The sequence below is a fragment of the Excalfactoria chinensis genome, chromosome 18, assembly GCF_039878825.1.
Source record: "Excalfactoria chinensis isolate bCotChi1 chromosome 18, bCotChi1.hap2, whole genome shotgun sequence".
NCBI classification, from domain to species: Eukaryota; Metazoa; Chordata; class Aves; order Galliformes; family Phasianidae; genus Excalfactoria; species Excalfactoria chinensis.
Genome location: NC_092842.1, coordinates 5,567,054 through 5,583,728, shown reverse-complemented (window position 1 = coordinate 5,583,728; position 16,675 = coordinate 5,567,054). Strand labels below are relative to the sequence as shown.

The 16,675-nt window shown below is 53.0% G+C and overlaps 2 protein-coding genes across 3 annotated transcripts; one reads left to right on the top strand and one right to left on the bottom strand.

Moving 5' to 3' along the window:
• Positions 1–1,993: 1,993 nt before the first annotated feature.
• Positions 1,994–6,023, top strand: SLC2A6 (solute carrier family 2 member 6). The gene is made up of 10 exons (XM_072352825.1): positions 1,994–2,136; positions 2,505–2,667; positions 2,754–2,960; positions 3,536–3,635; positions 3,856–4,067; positions 4,185–4,337; positions 4,458–4,566; positions 4,776–4,949; positions 5,211–5,356; positions 5,442–6,023. The coding sequence occupies exons 1-10, from the start codon at positions 2,024–2,026 to the stop codon at positions 5,607–5,609; spliced, it is 1,545 nt and encodes a 514-aa protein (XP_072208926.1). The 5' UTR covers positions 1,994–2,023; the 3' UTR covers positions 5,610–6,023.
• Positions 6,024–6,180: 157 nt separating this feature from the next.
• Positions 6,181–15,183, bottom strand: CACFD1 (calcium channel flower domain containing 1). Of its 2 annotated transcripts, none has more exons than XM_072352879.1 (5): positions 14,779–15,183; positions 11,498–11,570; positions 11,009–11,134; positions 10,813–10,920; positions 6,181–10,417 (listed from the first exon to the last, which is right to left on the bottom strand). In XM_072352879.1, the coding sequence occupies exons 1-5, from the start codon at positions 14,900–14,902 to the stop codon at positions 10,324–10,326; spliced, it is 525 nt and encodes a 174-aa protein (XP_072208980.1). In that variant the 5' UTR covers positions 14,903–15,183; the 3' UTR covers positions 6,181–10,323. The 2 variants fall into 2 exon arrangements, with proteins under 2 accessions (XP_072208980.1, XP_072208981.1); XM_072352880.1 differs by having other exon boundaries at positions 14,717–14,790.
• Positions 15,184–16,675: the final 1,492 nt, after the last annotated feature.

Genomic DNA, 16,675 nt, shown 5'->3' with positions numbered 1-16,675 from the left:
GGAAGATCCCATTGAGCTGCAGCAATGCATCACTGTGTCCGAGAAGCCAGCAGCTCTCAGCAGCACCAGATCACCCTTCACACACACTGCTGACACAACAAGGCCACCTCATTCCCACCCCCCCATGCCACCCTTGAGGGTTTGGATCCTCCCCCCCATCATGCTATGGCTGAACACAGAGCCCATTGGGGTTGTGGAGCACCTTCTTTCACCCTTGATGTGCTTTGGTAGGACCGACAGAAATGCAGGGAGACTCACAGGGAGATGCAGTGCTGCATGCATTGCTCACCAAACATGGACTCAGGACCCCTGACACAGCACCAAGGGACCCCTTACCTCCAAGGACACTGAGGAACAGGCCCTGCCCAGCAGATCAGCCCCAGCTCACCGAGCCCAGGCCAGCAGACAGCAGCTCCCCCGTGCTCACAGCGTTACAGGTGCTTGGAGGGTTTTCAAGACACGAAGTAATTTCCTGCTTGAAGCAGTTGACAAATCTGCACAGCAACTGGATAGCACTTCGCCTTTCAGAGATCCGACTGCTTCAGGGCTCCTCTCCAACGTGCTTTTTTTTTGCCCCAGATAGAAGGGAGGAGGTTGGGTTGAGCATTCCTATCTTTCCTCTGTCCAAGTGGTTCAGGCTTAGGACAGACACCACATCCTAAACGAGCTCTGCAGCAACCACAAGCAGCAGCCACCTGGCCAGGAGGTGCCTCACAACCCCAAGGTTGAGGGGATCCCAGCCCCATCCTACCACTGACAGCCTCATTGCACTGCACAGCCCTGAGAGCTCCAAACAGCAGAGAGCACAAACTGGGCCATCCAGGGGGAAAGCTGGTCGTTAAATCAGCATGTAAAGGCAGCACTTGCAGATTGTCCATGGTCTGCATGGCACAACCAGCAGCAGCACTTCCTAACCTCCACAGTCCTGTGAAGGACCACAGCCTTGCACATAGCACTGCCAGCATGCATGCAACAGCAATGACAGACAGTGTTTGCAAACAGAGGGCGTGCGTGGGGAGCAGCCCCAGGTCAGCTGCAACTGACAGCATCCCATGCTCATTGGAAACCACTGTGTCAGCACTGTGAGGACTAACACAGCCCCGTAAATTTGGGGATGAGGTGTCCTGAGGTCTCAGCATCCCCCCCAATATGACCTTTCTTACTGCAGGGAAATCACAGTCCCGAGTGGCTGAGTCAGCTGTGAATCCCCAGCATCAATCAGGCCCTAAATGCAAAGCTTGGTTGTTGGAGAAGGGGAAGCAGACAGCAGGGAGGGAAAATGCTCTGAGCTGAGGCAACAAGCTCCAGAACCACCGCCAGAGCTCCCATGTGGATTTGGGGCATAGAAACCACTGCAAAAAGCCAATACTCACCCCTCCTTCCTACAGGTTGAGCCTGGATCACACAGCCCTCAGGAACCACAGCTACTCCAGCACTGTGCTGCTGCAGCTCTCAGGGCAGGAGGGCACTGCCAGCCCCCCAGCAGCTACTCCCAATGTGCCAGAGCTGCCCTCCCCATTCCATCCCCATCAGCACTCATCATTGCCTTCAACTGTTCCCTTGCATCCCCTGGGTTCACCTTCCTCTGTTTTCTGCTTTATATTGTAAAACCTTCCAAGGGCAGCTCCGATGGATGTAAATCACACAAGCAAAAAGCAACCCTCGGCTGCTGCTAGCTCTTCAAGGGGAGTGCCGTGACCTCAGCAAAGGGACTTTCTGCTGGGGTGAAGAGTTTCTGCAGGGATCAGCCCGTAAACGCTCAGTTTTGCTGGCTTTGCCCTGCCCAGGAGGGACTACCGGGTGTGCACTAAAGGCACACAGAGCACAATCACCTCCCTCTATCTCTCTACCCCAGCCCAGTTCCCTTTCCAGAGCTTATCTGGGTATGAGATCACAAGACACAGATTTCCCTGATTAAGTAACACTGGGCGGCCTCTCCCCTTTCGCTTTCAGTTGCTTCTTCCTCTCAGGCCCCCGAACCCTCCTCGAGCATCCGGCCCACACCACAACAGACACCAGCCTCATGGCCACCACCATGGAGCCGAGCATGAGGGAGCCACTGGTGAGGAGGTCCAGCTCCTCATACCACACCTTCCCTGAGAGCATCAGGAGGGGGCTGGACAAGGAGTACCTGCAGTAAGAGCCAGGCTGCGGCTGTGGGGCTGGATGTGGGGTGGCAACTCAATCTGGGGTTTGGGAGCTGGGGGTGGGCTGTGGCCCCGTGGCTGTGGTGAGAGGGAGCTCATCCTGTGAGAGGCTCATGGTGCTGGGGTCAGTCTGGGATGTGGGGCACAGGGTGCTGCTGCGGGGTGGTGGCAGGGAGATCTCTGGGGCCGCGGTGCTGCCCGCTTCCAGCTTCTGCTTTTCTGTTTGTTGCACTGGCTGACAACCAGCCAGCTCAACTGAAATGCATCCGTGGGGCAAAGCTGCAAAACAGCGAGCTGGAGTTTCCATCGGGTGCCATAGAGGTGTCCAACACATCCTTCTTGCTCTGGCACCTCCAGGAGCCTCAACAACAAGCGGCTCTACGTGGCAGTCTTTGCTGCTGTGCTGGGGAATTTCAGCTTCGGCTTCGCCCTGGTTTACCCCTCACCCGTGATCCCTGCCCTGGAGGCTCACCCCGACCCTGCGCTGAGGCTGGACCGCTACAGAGCATCCTGGTTTGGGGTGAGGTGCAGGACTGTCTCCACCGGGGGGTGGGGGGATACAGAGAGAGCCAGGCTCCACCAAAGCCTCTCTGTGTCTCCCCGCAGTCGGTGTTCATGCTGGGGGCGGCAGCAGGGGGCCTCAGCGCCATGCTCCTCAATGACCGCCTGGGCCGTAAGCTCAGCATCATGTTCTCGGCCGTGCCTTCCGCCGTGGGATATGCACTTATGGCCAGTGCTCAGGGCATCGAGATGCTGCTGCTGGGCCGCGTGCTTACAGGCTACGCCGGTGGTGTGACGGCTGCATCCATCCCGGTACGTGTCCTAAGGGCTTGTGTGATGGGAGGGGAAGTAAAGCTGAGCTGGTGGTTCAGGTTCATTCTGCTTTGGAGGCATCAGCTTCAGGGCTGTGGCTGTGCCATAGGGGGTGGGGGTGCTAGAAGGGCTGGGAAGGATGACCCAGGGTAGTAGTCTCACAGAACATCTGTCTCCATTCTGCTGGGCTTTTCTAGACCACAAGAAGTGGAAGGCAGGCAGGTCCTTGTTCCTTGCTCTGTTCCTTCACAGAGTTGTTTCCTCCCTTATTTACCAGACTCTGACCTTATGTCACATACAGAGAGGAAGGCAAAGATTGAGCAACCCTTGGCTGTGTCTTTCCAGTCACTGGAGTCTGAGCATTCCCATGCAGCACTCCTCCTGCACTGGGGCAGGGATGGGTGCTGCAGGGCTTCCCTGTCCCACTGCCAGGAACAGCCCCTCCATGTTTCCCTCTCTACGGATGTGTTGGGATTCCCCAGCTGAGTTGTGTGACTGCGAGACACCTGCAGGGAGGTTCTGTTGATTCTGTGTGTGTGCTGTAAATCAAATAGGTGTGTGCTGTCCTGCTGCAGGTCTACATCTCTGAGATCTCCCACCCTGGGGTGCGAGGCATGCTGGGCACTTGTCCTCAGGTCATGGCAGTGCTGGGCTCCCTCATCCTCTACGCACTGGGCAAGTATCTGGGTGTGCAGTGGGAAGGCAGGATTGTTCCTTCATAGGGCAGTGGTGGAGTCACCATCCCTGGAGGCATTCAAGAACAGTGGAGATGTAGCACTAGGGGACGTGTTTAGTGGCTGTGGTTGGGGTTGGGGCTGGACTTGATAATCTTAGAGGTCTTTTTCCAGCCTCACTGATTCTATGATTCTCCTCCCAACCAACCTGGCTCCTGCAGGGCTGCTCCTGGACTGGCGCTGGCTGGCCGTGGCAGGGGAGGTGCCCGTGCTCACCATGATCCTCCTGCTCTGCTTCATGCCCAACTCGCCCCGCTTCCTGCTCTCCCAGGGGAAGGAGGACGAGGCCCTGCGTTCCCTGTGCTGGCTGCGAGGCAGGGACACAGACTATGCCCAGGAGTATGAGCAGATTAAGGACAGTGTGAGGAAGCAGGTGAGGACTGGAGATAGGAAAATGGAAAAACCCAGCCTGCTTTGGGCAGCTCCTGAGCTGCTTTCTGTGTTTTAGAGCTGTGTTAATGTGTCGGCTTTCTGGCTTCGTCCTCCCCAGAGCCAGCGGATTTCCTGTGCTGAAATCAAGGATCCCTTCATCTACAAGCCCATCCTGATTGCTGTGGGGATGAGGTTCCTGCAGCAGCTCTCCGGGGTCACCTGCGTCCTCGTGTACCTGCAGCCCATATTCAAGAAAACGGCTGTCATCCTGGTGAGCTCCTGGTGCAGGAGACACCTGTCTGCCACCTCCCATGCTGATCTGAGACCTGTTTTGAAGCACCTGGTAGGCAGGTCTCCCATCTCAGCTTCCCCACCGCTTTTGCTGTTGCAGAAACCAGAGTACGATGCAGCTCTTGTGGGCCTGGTACGGCTGTTCTCAGTGGGGATCGCTGCTGTGTCGATGGATAAAGCTGGGAGGAAGATCCTTCTCTTTGTATCAGGTACGTCCCTCTCAGGGTGTGCAAGGGAATCTTTTCTCTAAGGATTTCCAGTAACATTGTAAATGTGCAGGAGTGGAGACTTCCACCATGCAGGACTGTAGGAGGGTGTTTTTCCTTTGGAGGAGGCTCATCTCCTGAGCATCACATCCAGGGCCATCACACAGATTGCTCACCCTTTCATTCTTCTGCGCTGTTGCATCTCTCTGCAGCTGGAGTCATGTTGGCCTCCAACCTGACCATGGGGCTCTACATCTACTTTATGCCATCTTCTCAGAACAGCACCATCGCCAACAGGACCCTGGGGAGCCTTACCAACCCTCCTGCTGAGCCTGTCAACTACATCACCCTCATCCCCCTCCTGGCCGCCATGTTCTTCATAATGGGTGGGTGCAGAGAGCAAGAGCCCAAGGCTGGGTATGAGCCTGGGGGTGTAATTCCTCTCTTAGGGATGATAAGGAACAAGGAGGTCTGGGCTTGGGGTAGGAAGAGACATAAGCCTCCCTGGAAGGCTAAGATGGCATCTGAAGTCACTTTCAGAATGGATGGAGTGTGTATAGTGGGGAATAACAATGGACTGAACGAGGTGGGATTGCACTGTGCTCACCTACGTGGGCTCTGAAGCCTCACCACTTTGCCCCCTGCAGGCTACGCCATGGGCTGGGGGCCCATCACCTGGCTGCTGATGTCAGAGATCCTCCCTCTGAAAGCCCGTGGGGTGGCATCAGGCCTCTGCGTTGTCGTGAGCTGGCTGACAGCCTTTGCTCTGACCCAGCTCTTCCTTGGGGTTGTGGTGAGTACAGCCCTAAAGGCATCCAGGATCTCTTCCTTGGAGTCCCCTGCACCAGCTCACATCTGCTTTCTGTCCCACTTTCCAGGAGTTCTTTGGTCTTGAGGTGCCGTTCCTATTCTTTGCTGTCATCTGTGCTGGGAATATCTTATTTACGGGCTGTTGCGTCCCAGAAACCAAACGAAGGTCCCTGGAACAGATTGAGGCTTTCTTCAGGACCGGTCGGAAGTCATTCTTGAGGTCACTCAGGAGGTAGGAGCTGCTGGCTGCACCAAGGGCTGGAAAGAAAAGGGTTGTGCTGATAGAAGTGGAGCCTGGAGATCTCTGCAAAGATGGTGATCCCCCACAAAGAGGAGAGAACAGGCAGCAATGACTGTATTGCTCTGGACATTGAAATTACCAGCCGAAGCTTCTAAGATATTCTCATCCCAAGTCAGTCGGTGCTATGTAAGGCTCTCCAGGCACAGGACATCAGCACGAGGTATAGGACCACATAACCAGCACCAGGCTGAATGTAAAGCTGTCCTGGAAAACACAAGGTGTGGCTGCTGATGTAGAGCCACCCAAGCAGCCCAAGAGCTCCAGGCTTTGGCTGGAACAGAGTTAACAGCTGCTGCTGTTCTGGCAAGCGTTCAGCGTGTAGTTGCAAGAATAAAACTGTTTTGCCTCCAACTGCAAGATGTTGCTTTGAATTGCAGCGAAGAGCTGCGGGTGGGATGGGAGAGGCAGAGAAGGGCTGCGAGGTGGGGATCACAGCATCCTCCTGCCTCCCAGGTGAGGCTCACACTGCTTAAAGGCTTCAAAAAAAGGCAGAGCCTGATAATTCGTATCAAAAGCGGTCACGTTTTATTGCTCTAAAAACACGTTACACTAGAAGCCTAATGAACAAGAGCAACCACAGTTCACAAAGAAAACTCAGGACAAAACACAAAAGACCGGGAACAGACAGACATTCAGCTGTAGTGCAAGTGATTCCCTTCAGGAAAGACACAGTCAGTACAGACAATGCTTTGTAGTGGGGCAGGTTCTTCCCTCCCCAAGGATCTTACAAAGAAGGAAGGTGGATGTGCCTCCATCACAGCTGTGTGTAGAGCCTCCACCTCCATCACTTAGAGATTTCAGCTGCATAGTTAGTAGCAAATTGCTCTTACCCCTTTCCTGATGTCCTGCGTGGTTAAGGTCTTATTTTAAGTAAAGCACAGTGCAGGAGGTGGTTATGGCTGTGAGGAACTGCCTGACCTGACTCTCCCCAGAGAGGGCCAGAATGACATAACAACATGCCCTGAGCCTGGAGATGATGTGCCCAAGCACTTATCAGCCTGCTGAAATGCACGGGGCAAGCAGAGAGTTGTGGACAAGCTTGTGTCCTCCTATTCCTGCCAAGGAATCAGGAGGCGGTGCAGGGTATGTAACCTAGATGTCAGGAACTACCAGCTACCTTTAGATCCCCTGCAGCGGGAGGTGCATCTCATCTAAGTGAGATACTAAGTGAGATGCTCTGTGCTTTATCAGAGGACTAATTTAAAGCAGCCAAGGACTGAGGAAGAGAGACGGGCCAAAAATCACAGAATTTTCAGTATTAAACTCAACCTTTGCAGCTGAGACCCATTTCCAGTAAGACGTCCAGTCCTGGCTGGAGCACGACCATTTCTAAGCATGGCCTGAGGTCTCAAGAGCCTCTGGTTTCCACTGACCTACAGCAGATCAGGCTCTCTGGCAGCCCTGTCCTACAGCATTCTCCTCCTCACATGGCTATGGACCAGGTCTCGATATCCTCACTTCAATTAAACCTTTCCCTGCAGACAGTGGATGTTTTTTTTTCCTGAGGAGAAAGAAAAAATAATGACAAAGATGAATTGAGCTTCCCGGGGCCAAAGGAGGAAATGCCCAAATATGAATCGAGGTTGGGCTCTCCAGGCCTTGAGAGAACCTCGCTGGAGAAGTATTTGCTGAGTGACTTTCTTTCTTCCATAGAGAAAGCCTGAGGGGTTTTGCTGCATTTGGAGTGAGAAATCACAGTGGCTCTTTCCAGAGGTAGAATGGTCTTTTTATTCACTGCACACACAGAGGATCCGTTTGCTGTTTCCAAATCAGCTGCTGCTTAGAGCAGCAAGGTGTGGGCATACAGCAGAACGAGAGGTTCTGCTCTTTGCATGCCCAGTGGAGAGCCCCTGGGGAACCTGGAGCACACATGCACAAGTGCAGCACTTTTTGCGACCAAATGGGGCACAGAGCAGTTGCACAGTGTATAAATGTGCTTGTTCCACACTCGCTGCAGGCAATGTATCACCTGCTCCTGAGGTCTCCTGTAACAAAGAGCGTCCCATCCTCCCCTCAAAGGCCTCTCTGAGACCTAGCAAGCAAAACCTCATCCACGGATGCTCCTTAGATGCACCAACCAGTCTGGGACTGAGCTCAGCCTATCAAATCACTGCAGTGGGGTTTTTCCACTTCCTTTATTCTTGCACAGCTCCAAGCACTCCGATGGTGCCTCTAAACACAACTAATAACCACCATGCACTGTGAATGAGCACATTAACTACCGTGATACTACTACTCTAAAAGTCTTCCTATTGCCACGAAAACAGCCTCCCACCCAACACTGAGGAGAGGCCACCCACTAACACCCACCACTCCTGAAAGCCATGGGTGCAGCACGCAGACTCACACCGGGCTGAGGCCGCAGCAAGAGCAGCACCTGGTTTGTGTTCTGCTGCACCACAGCCAGCAACAGTTCCCAGGAGCACCCACTGCAGACATGCACACCCTGATATTGCTGCCTCCGTCTGCAAGGTTCCTCTACTAAATGCCATTAAACTACTGAAAAAAACCCTTGAAATCAAATGTGGGTGCTCTGCTTATCGAGCAGGGTGATGCTCTGCAAACACTCCATGATGCTGCACAGGGATGCAAGGAGCAGAGAGGCCTTGGCTGCTAACAGGGATCCCTGCACCCTCCCCACACACAGCCAAGGCAGCATGCCCTGTGCAGCAGGTTGCAGTCCCTGCACACACACAGAAAGCCAACAGCCCACACACTGCATGCAGCCAAAGGACCAGCCCAGTGCTGGGGGAGGGGGGGGGCTCTGAAACAGCAAAACTTTTCTTAAACCATGTTGCATCTGCAGGTCTGTGTCCCAGACAAGCTGGTGTCAGAGCAACTACAGCACAGAGGCCCAGGGGGGAAAGGGCTTAGCACAAAGCGGCTGCCCAGCATCCAGCTGCAAGGTCCTGTGCGTGCAAATCAACCCACAACCAGATTCCTGCCTGGTGCAAATCTTCACACCTCCTTGAACTTCAGAAAAGAACCAACAAGGAGCACTCGCTGACAGCTTAATCCCTCCCAGCTTCCAGAGACAGTGCAGCTCCTGCTATAATGCCCACATGCACCAGTGCCCTCCAGCAGCAGCTCTCCCAAACTGCAGGGTGCCCCCCCACCCCCCACCCCAATAACACTAAGGGGACCCTGAGGTGCCAGCAGGCAGCAAGCATAGGGCCAGAGCTGCTGCCTGCCTCCACTGAGCACCAGGCCCAGCAGGGAGAGCCATCTCCTGTCAATGCAACCAGACAAAGGGATCAAAGGACAGCAGGCTTTCCACTGACCCCTGGAATGAGATGATGCACTCTGATGAGACTCATCAAAACACTTAAATAAGCAGGAATAAATTATTCTCCCTTTTCCTAAATAAAACAGAAGGCAATCACATAAATAAAACCAATAAATAAACCCCACCACCAACCTCTCCCATCCCCCAAAAGAAACCGCGATGAGATCTGGACCCAATGAGCAGTTCTGTTCTGCCTAACACAAAGCAAATAGAATCCAAAGAGAGCACTGCTGATGGTGCTTGGAATAAAGCAGCACCCCACCAACATGGGATTTTTCCTGTTTGCAAAGCAAGGATTTGCCTCCTTCCCATACAAAACCAGCCCGGGACTGATGCAAAAACACATGAGCCCAATGAGGAAGGCTGTACAGACAGAAGCCAAGGGCAGGTCCCATGCTCAGAACAGACTGCAGGAGCAGATACAGGAAGTGAGAGAACAGAGCAGTGTCTGTCTGGGCTCAGGGAGGACTCATCTGCACATCAGCAACCATCCCACCTGCAAACAGCCTCCTCTTGCCTCAAGCGACACAATCCTTTTTAAGCCTCGCTTCCCTTCTTCCCCAGTAAAAGAGTGAAGCTGAAGAAAAGTACCCTTGTTAAGACTACGTAATTAATGCTTATAATTCAAGTAAATTGCATTATCTGCCTGAAGCTGCAGCCAGAGAAAGGGCAGACTGCTTCTTTCCTTTGGAGGCATCACTGCCTTCATGCATGGGGTTTTTTTTTGCTGTAAGTCCTTTACTGTGTAGAGATGCCTCCAACGTCCGACCTAACTGGACCCATATTAAAGCCTGCATGATGGAAAAACACCAAGTGCAAGCATCAGCAGGTACTGCTCAACACTGCATTCGTGCTTCATGCCCGGAATGAGCCACACCTGAGTGTGCTGCATTAAACATGTAATGTACAGCAGCATCCTGGACATGAGACCTCTGGAGCTAAGGAGCTCCAACAGCAGTCCCCAGTGAGAGTGCTGCCTGCACAGTCACCAGCAAAACGTGATAGGCATTAAAAGAGAGAAAGGCTACGTATTTAGGCTTATACAGCAGCACTCAAAGGGCCAGCACCTCCACCATCAAGAAATAAATAAAGAAAAGAAAGAAAGGAAGAAAGAAAAAGGAGGACCGTGAGATATTTGGTTCTGAGTGGGCAGGAGGAGGGAGCAGCCAAAGCACTGAGGTCCAACTGCTGGTGTGTGAGGGGGGCACAGCCCACCCCAGCCCTGAGAGCTCCAGTTGTTGCTGTAGTGTCCAGGGGAATCGTGGAGTGACAGAGAGGGGGTGGGCAGAGGGGAGGGCAGGGTGGGTTTCCAAATCTTCACCACCATCTCAGGGTCCAAAACACCACCCTGGGCTCATGCACTTCACAGAGCCTGTCCCTCCAGGCACCCCGTGAGCTTCTCTTCATCCATTTGCTTCTGCTGCTGGTGGATCCGAGCATAGGAAATGGCATCTCCCCTGCAGAGAGAAGGGACGTCAGGGTGATGTGAGCACCGGGTACCCATCAGATACAGATGTGTCCCAGCTTGTGCCAAGGTCTCTCCATACCAAGTGACAACAGGAATGAAATGAGACTTGCTGGGCCTCCCCAGCCTCACCCCAGTTGGGGCACAAAGGTTTTCCCGGTGCAACCTACACTGAGCTCCCAAGGAAAAGCTCTGAGGTCCAGCAGACCCCCAGATCTTCTCTCACAAGGTTTTGTTTGAAGAGAAAGCATGGCAGCAGGGATGTACCCCCCAGCAGCACTCACACCCAAAAGCGAGGTTGCTACAAGAGGAAAGCACAGCCTTCCTTAGAGCTGGGGCAGCAGATGGGGCAGGGCTGGAGGTCCCAAGCAAGCAAATCTTTCTTACTTCTTGCCAAGAGCTGACAGGCCGTAAAGCACCCCAGTCGCAAACGCAATGGCATTTCCAAAGAGCGTGGTGAGCGTCAGGCTGAGCATGACAGGGAACACGGCCATCCTGCAAGAGGAGAGAGGCAGCCCTGGGGTGGCACGGGGACTCAGCACCCCACGCCCCCAGCAGCACCCAGCCCCAGCAGCATCCTCACCCGCAGTAGAAAGCAGCTTTCTGCCAGGCCCGCAGCTTGTCTGCCCTCGCAGACACGGCGTTGGCGAACTCGATGAACTGGCAGCAGAACGGAGCCTCACACAGGAACAGGACGAAGGCGTTGAGCCTCCAAGGAGAGCACATAAGAGTTAGAACTGCCCAGAGTGGGATGTGCCATTCCCCAGCCCCACTGATGCTGATCCAGAGTGGGCAGAAGCATTTGGCAGGGCTGGAACCTGCTTCATTCTCTCCCATTCTTGATAAATCCCAAACCTTGGTCCCAGATCCCAGCTACAAAAGGGGTGGAGAAGGGGGTAGGGAGTAGAGAGGGCTATGAGTAAAATAAAGGCTATCTCTCCACCCAGCTTGTCAAGCAAGACCCAGTGATACACAGCAGCATTTCACTCCAGCTCCCCACGCTTCACTTCATAGAACCCAGTGGACACAGCCTCCCTCCCAAGTGGAAACAAAGAACAGAAACTCCACTTACATCATCCACACGCCGGCTGCTATGTTCAGTGGGTTGATGGTAATGCAGTTCCAGAGACCAGCGACAGCACAGGCTAGGAAAGAACAGAGACTTTCATTGACACAAAGAGCAACCCAGCATGCAGCGAGGCCAGGCTGTCACCTCTGCAAGACCAGGTTTGATGTGCAAAGGAATTCCTGCTTTGTCCCAGGATGAAGAGGGAGGACCCTGCAGGCAAACACCTCTGAGCAGCACAGCAGAAATAAATGGCTTGCAGCACCGAGGTGCTGGGACTGAAAACAGAAAAGGAGATGTGAAGCCCATCACAGCCACACACTGCCAGTTCTGTGCATCACTACTAGAGATGGGCCAAAAACAGCCAAGTCTGGGTCTCCACTTACTCAAATGGAAGTGGATGCTGGCTAAAGCAAGGTTCAAAATAGCTCCTGTGCTCCTGAATTTGTAATGCAAGGAGGGGAACCAGCCAGCAGCATCCACACACCTACCTCCCGCCTCATTAAACTTGCAAAGCGTTTCCTGCACTTGATACGGCTGCTCACACAGGAACCTGAGTCCCCAGTAAACAACAGCACAAAATGCCAGCTAAAAATCTTACAGCCTTTAAGCAGCCCTGGGATGTGGAGCTGAATCACAAAGAGAGGAAGATTCCTTCTTCTAAGCAGTCACTGCTGAATCCTCAAGGTTCCCTTATTGACCAAACTGAGAAACAGAGCTGCATGCCAAGGCCAGGACTGGTGTGAAGTCATCCCACAAACAAGCAGACTCCTATTTCTGCAAAACAACACCATCACTGCTCTTATTCTTTAAAGGATCCCTAGGTCTGTCCCACTGAACTCAAGGAGTCCTGCAAGAGCAAGGTTCTAACAGAGCAGAAATACAAGAGAACAAGCTGCCAGCCATGCTCCAACAGCATCTTCCATGTGTTTACTCAAACAACCCCTGAGCACTAAAGGTCTTTGCAGGAGCCCCAGCTAAAAGCTCACTGCCTTTGCCAATGGACCCAGCGAGCCTGAGCTGAGCAAGCCCCTACATCAGCACAAACAGCAACCAGAGGGGAAGGAGTCAGAGCTTTGTAAGCACAGGAACACTGCGCTCGATGGTGGCTGCCAACAGCCAGAGATAACGATTGGGTGACCTTCGCTCTCCTTTGCAGTGCAGCACATCCCACAGCAGCCTGGCACTTCCTGGTCCCGCTGGGCAGTATCAGCTCCTGCCTCCATAAGCCAAAAGGGGACGGAGCTGCCAGCTCAGTGATGACTTCTTGCAAAACAAAGGCTCGGAAGAGGAATAAAATTTAGATATCGCTCGATGGCACGTGAGCTATGGAAGGCAGCCCTGCCATTTGTTTAATTGCTGCCCCATCCCGAAAGCCCCGGGGAAGAACAAATAACTGGGAGCTAAAATGAAGGGAAAAAAAAAAAAAAGAATGCCCCCCACAATGACTCTATTCATCCCAAGCAGCTGCTCGCTGCCTTCAGTGCAACACTATTTTTGCTCCTGGAGCATTATACAAAAGCCACAGGCTCTCATCCTTTTACAAATGGGAACAGAAAGGGGAGAAGGGACTCAGCCAAGGTCACCAAGCAGCCTGGATGGAGGTTCTGGACAGTCCTTATGGAGGTTCCTGATGCCCTGAATGACTGGCAGCCCTGAGGAAGGCTGCTCTGCCCAGAGACACCCACAGATGTAAAACTGCTTGAAAAGAAGCCAGGAGTTCAGTGAAGCTGTGAAGGAAAGGTTGCAAATAGAATCCAAGCATAACTCAGCTGCTTCAAAAGCTGAAGATAGAGGGGGGGGAAAAAAAAAAGCCTGTTTTCAAAGTGCTGTGCTGCTGCTAAGGCAGGGTTGAGCTGCTTTGGCACAAGGGGTAGGCCGAGAGCCGCCATCTTGGACTCCTCACCCCATATCTTCACTTCATGTGGCTGATGAAACCCTGGTTGCAACCCCAGCCCATGGCAAAGCTGCTGCTCTGGGAGCTGCCCTCCAACGTGTCCCATCCAGCCTCCTGCCTCCATTATAGGTGTGGGGCCTCCACCACAGGCATGGGGCCCGTAGCCGGTGCATTTCACCTCCAAAGAGCAGCCTTTGAAAATCTTTTCATGCCTCTTTCAGCACCTGAGACATAACACAGTGAGAGCAGCATTCAGCCACAAAGGGCTGCAGGAGGCTGCATGGCAATGTCTCAGTGTACAGGGCTGGGTAACAAACCCCATAGCCTGGCTCCATCAGGTGGCAAGGCAGGAGCCAGGCACAGTGATGGTCAGGACCAGCCAAAACACTGCAGCAGAGGGAACAGATCTGGGCTGACTGTACTGGCTGAGAAACACTCTTGTTTTAACACTCAAGTCATGGGCCCGAAGCAGAAGTTCTCCATCCTGTGCTCTGCAGGAGATCAGACCAAGCAGTCATAACAGTCCCTCCTACTTTTAAGAGCTATTAATCTCCTCACAGAACACAGCTGATTCCTGGCAAAGGTGCAAACAGCTCTTTCCCTGGGAAAATATCATCAGCAGGTAATTCCCAGCCAGCCAACTCGCTTCGCTGTGCTCTGTCTCCCATCTTCTGCACGTCCGAGACTTAAAAACCCCTTAAAAAACAAACAGTGCAAAACCCAGTTTGTTCTTTGCCTTCATAAAAAAAGACACAGCCAAGGGCCCCCTGTGATAAACAGCAGGAGTAATGGGAAACATGCTCTGACACTCAGAGCAGGGAAAGAAAAATAAGCGGAAGGAACACGCAGACACCTGACAGTCCAATAGGATGAATCAAATCCTGTGGCCTCAGTTCAAGCCCTGCACCTGACCCTACCGAGCCTGATGCTCGCTGTAAAAAGCACTGTCTGCTTTATCTGCCCACAGCCATCCCATAGGACCGGGGCTTGGCTGCTGCTCCCATCACTCCTGCTGATGGGAGATGATCTTTATCCAATGAGAAACTCGAGGTTTTGCAGACCCCCCCCCCCCAAAACCCGTGCCGTCCCTTCTCCCAGGTGCTGCAGTTCAGCAAGCACAAAAGCACATCGCTCACACGCAAACCAAAATCACAAACAAACCCAAACCACCCTGCTTTTAGGCATGCCCACAGCTCTTCCTCCTGCCCAAAACACACGTGTAGAAAAGTTACAAACCCGCAAACCCACCCCAAATGATCATTTCAGGGCCCGTCTCCCCATGCACGGACACGACCTAACCAGCAGCAGCAGCACCACCTCTGACTTACGCTTTTGCATGCATGAACCGGAGCCCATGGGGAACAGCTGGCTGTGAGGAGGGGATACTTACACACGCCCCCGATGACCCCGGCAATCCTGCAGAGCCACCTGTACCACCAGGTCATGCCATCATCAGTGGAGGAAGATGCTGACTCAGGGGCCGCTGCTTGGAACTGCTCATCCTGAGAGCTCATGGCCCCACTGCTGCTGAGGGGTCAAAGGGCAGCTCCCCGCTCCCCACCTGAGCCCCAGCAGCGCAGGATGCCCCTCTAAATGACACTCCCTCTTTAGAAGGAGCAGGAGACGGCTCCTAACCCAGCCCTGCTGCTGCTGGGCCTCTCCTCGCACCCCCATACAGGGCCGGGCCCCCCAGGGCTGACAATAGAGGGTTTCTGACCGCAGCAGCGATGCCAGCGGCCGTGGGAGCAGCCTCCACGTCTCCCTGCCTATTGCATTGTGGGTCCCCTCCTCCAGCAGGGAGGGCTTTGATGTCACACTCATTAAAAAGCCAGTGGGCAGAGCCCGCGTGTGCATATTCATCGGAAGCAGCAGGCTGGGAGGCGCGCTGAGCTGCGAGTTGGGGCGCATGGAACGACCGCTCCGTGCAGGATAAAGGCAGGTGGCTGCATAGGAATGCGGCAGCAGTGAGCCCCAAACTCTCCTCCCAGCCGTCAGAGCGAGCTCTGAAGGCACAAACCGCTGCACGGAAGTTTGGTCCGGGTTGATAATGCAGCTCCTTTCCTCACATTACTGAGGGAGGTGGTGAAGGTGCCTCATTTCTGAAAGCAGCCCTGTCTGTTGCACCGTGCCAAAGCTGTACGGCCATTGCGAGCACACAGCAGTCTGTACTCTGCTCTTACATCCATCCTCACTCCCTTTCACCTCTCTGAGGATCGAGGTTTTGCTTTAGTAGAAGATGAAGCCATCTGATATCACACAATAATGCCAGTAGCAGAAGCCAGCTCCGGGTCCTGCTTCCCCTATCTAACCACAAGAAGATTTTATCCACGTGTGCTAAGAAAAAGATGATTTTTTGGAACCAACGCGAATTTAATGTGACAATTATTACAGAAATCGTGCCCTCGAGGCAAGAGGGAACCATTCCCCTTGATCTGAATGGAACTGAGCTTTTCTGACCTAGAAACTGGGAGCTGAAGTAGGACTTTGCAGATCAGAGATGTCCCAGTTGGCAGCGTGCTGGTATCCAAACAGCTGGTACAGTGAGACAGCATTCATTCCCTTAAATCATCAAAGCAACAGCTGCACATTTTGCCCATGAACATGGAGAGCACAGCCAGTAATCAGAGCCCATCTCTGCAGACCAGAAACTCCGCACAGTTGATCTGGAACAATAAATAGCAATGAGAATTGGGATCCAGAGCAGAGGGGGAAGACGGATCCCATCTGCTGTAAGGTTACGAAGAAGAATTAACAAAAGGATTTCTTTTTTATTTCATGATTGTTACGTCTCTGGTTAGGCAGGAAATAAAGGCCCAGTGCCTGCATCACCCACACACTGCAGTGGGACAGCTGATATATTCAGCTCCTCAAGAATCTACTTTCTAGCTCTTCCAGGAACAGGACGTAAATCTGAAGGCTGGCAAGCATAAAACCCAAACAAATCCGGGCAGAACTAGCAAAAAGAATCACTAAGAAGACAGGAGAAAATAAGGTTTTGTGGTTGTAAAAAGACATCAGAGAATTCAACGGAAAGAAAGCAGAGGTAGCATTAAAACTGCCCAAGCAGAACCATTTATCTATCATGAAGTGGAGAGGCAGGTAGGTCCAGGCAGGGTCCAGGTTTGGAAAAGACCTCTTTTGTAGGACATTGAGATGTTGATGAGGATGATAGGTTTGCACCAAGGTAAGGAACTGCTGAACAGGTTAAAAACATTAAATAAAAAGAACTTTAAATATATATTTAAGTCAATCTTGGGTGAATATTTGCCGCTGCTCTAAAACACCCC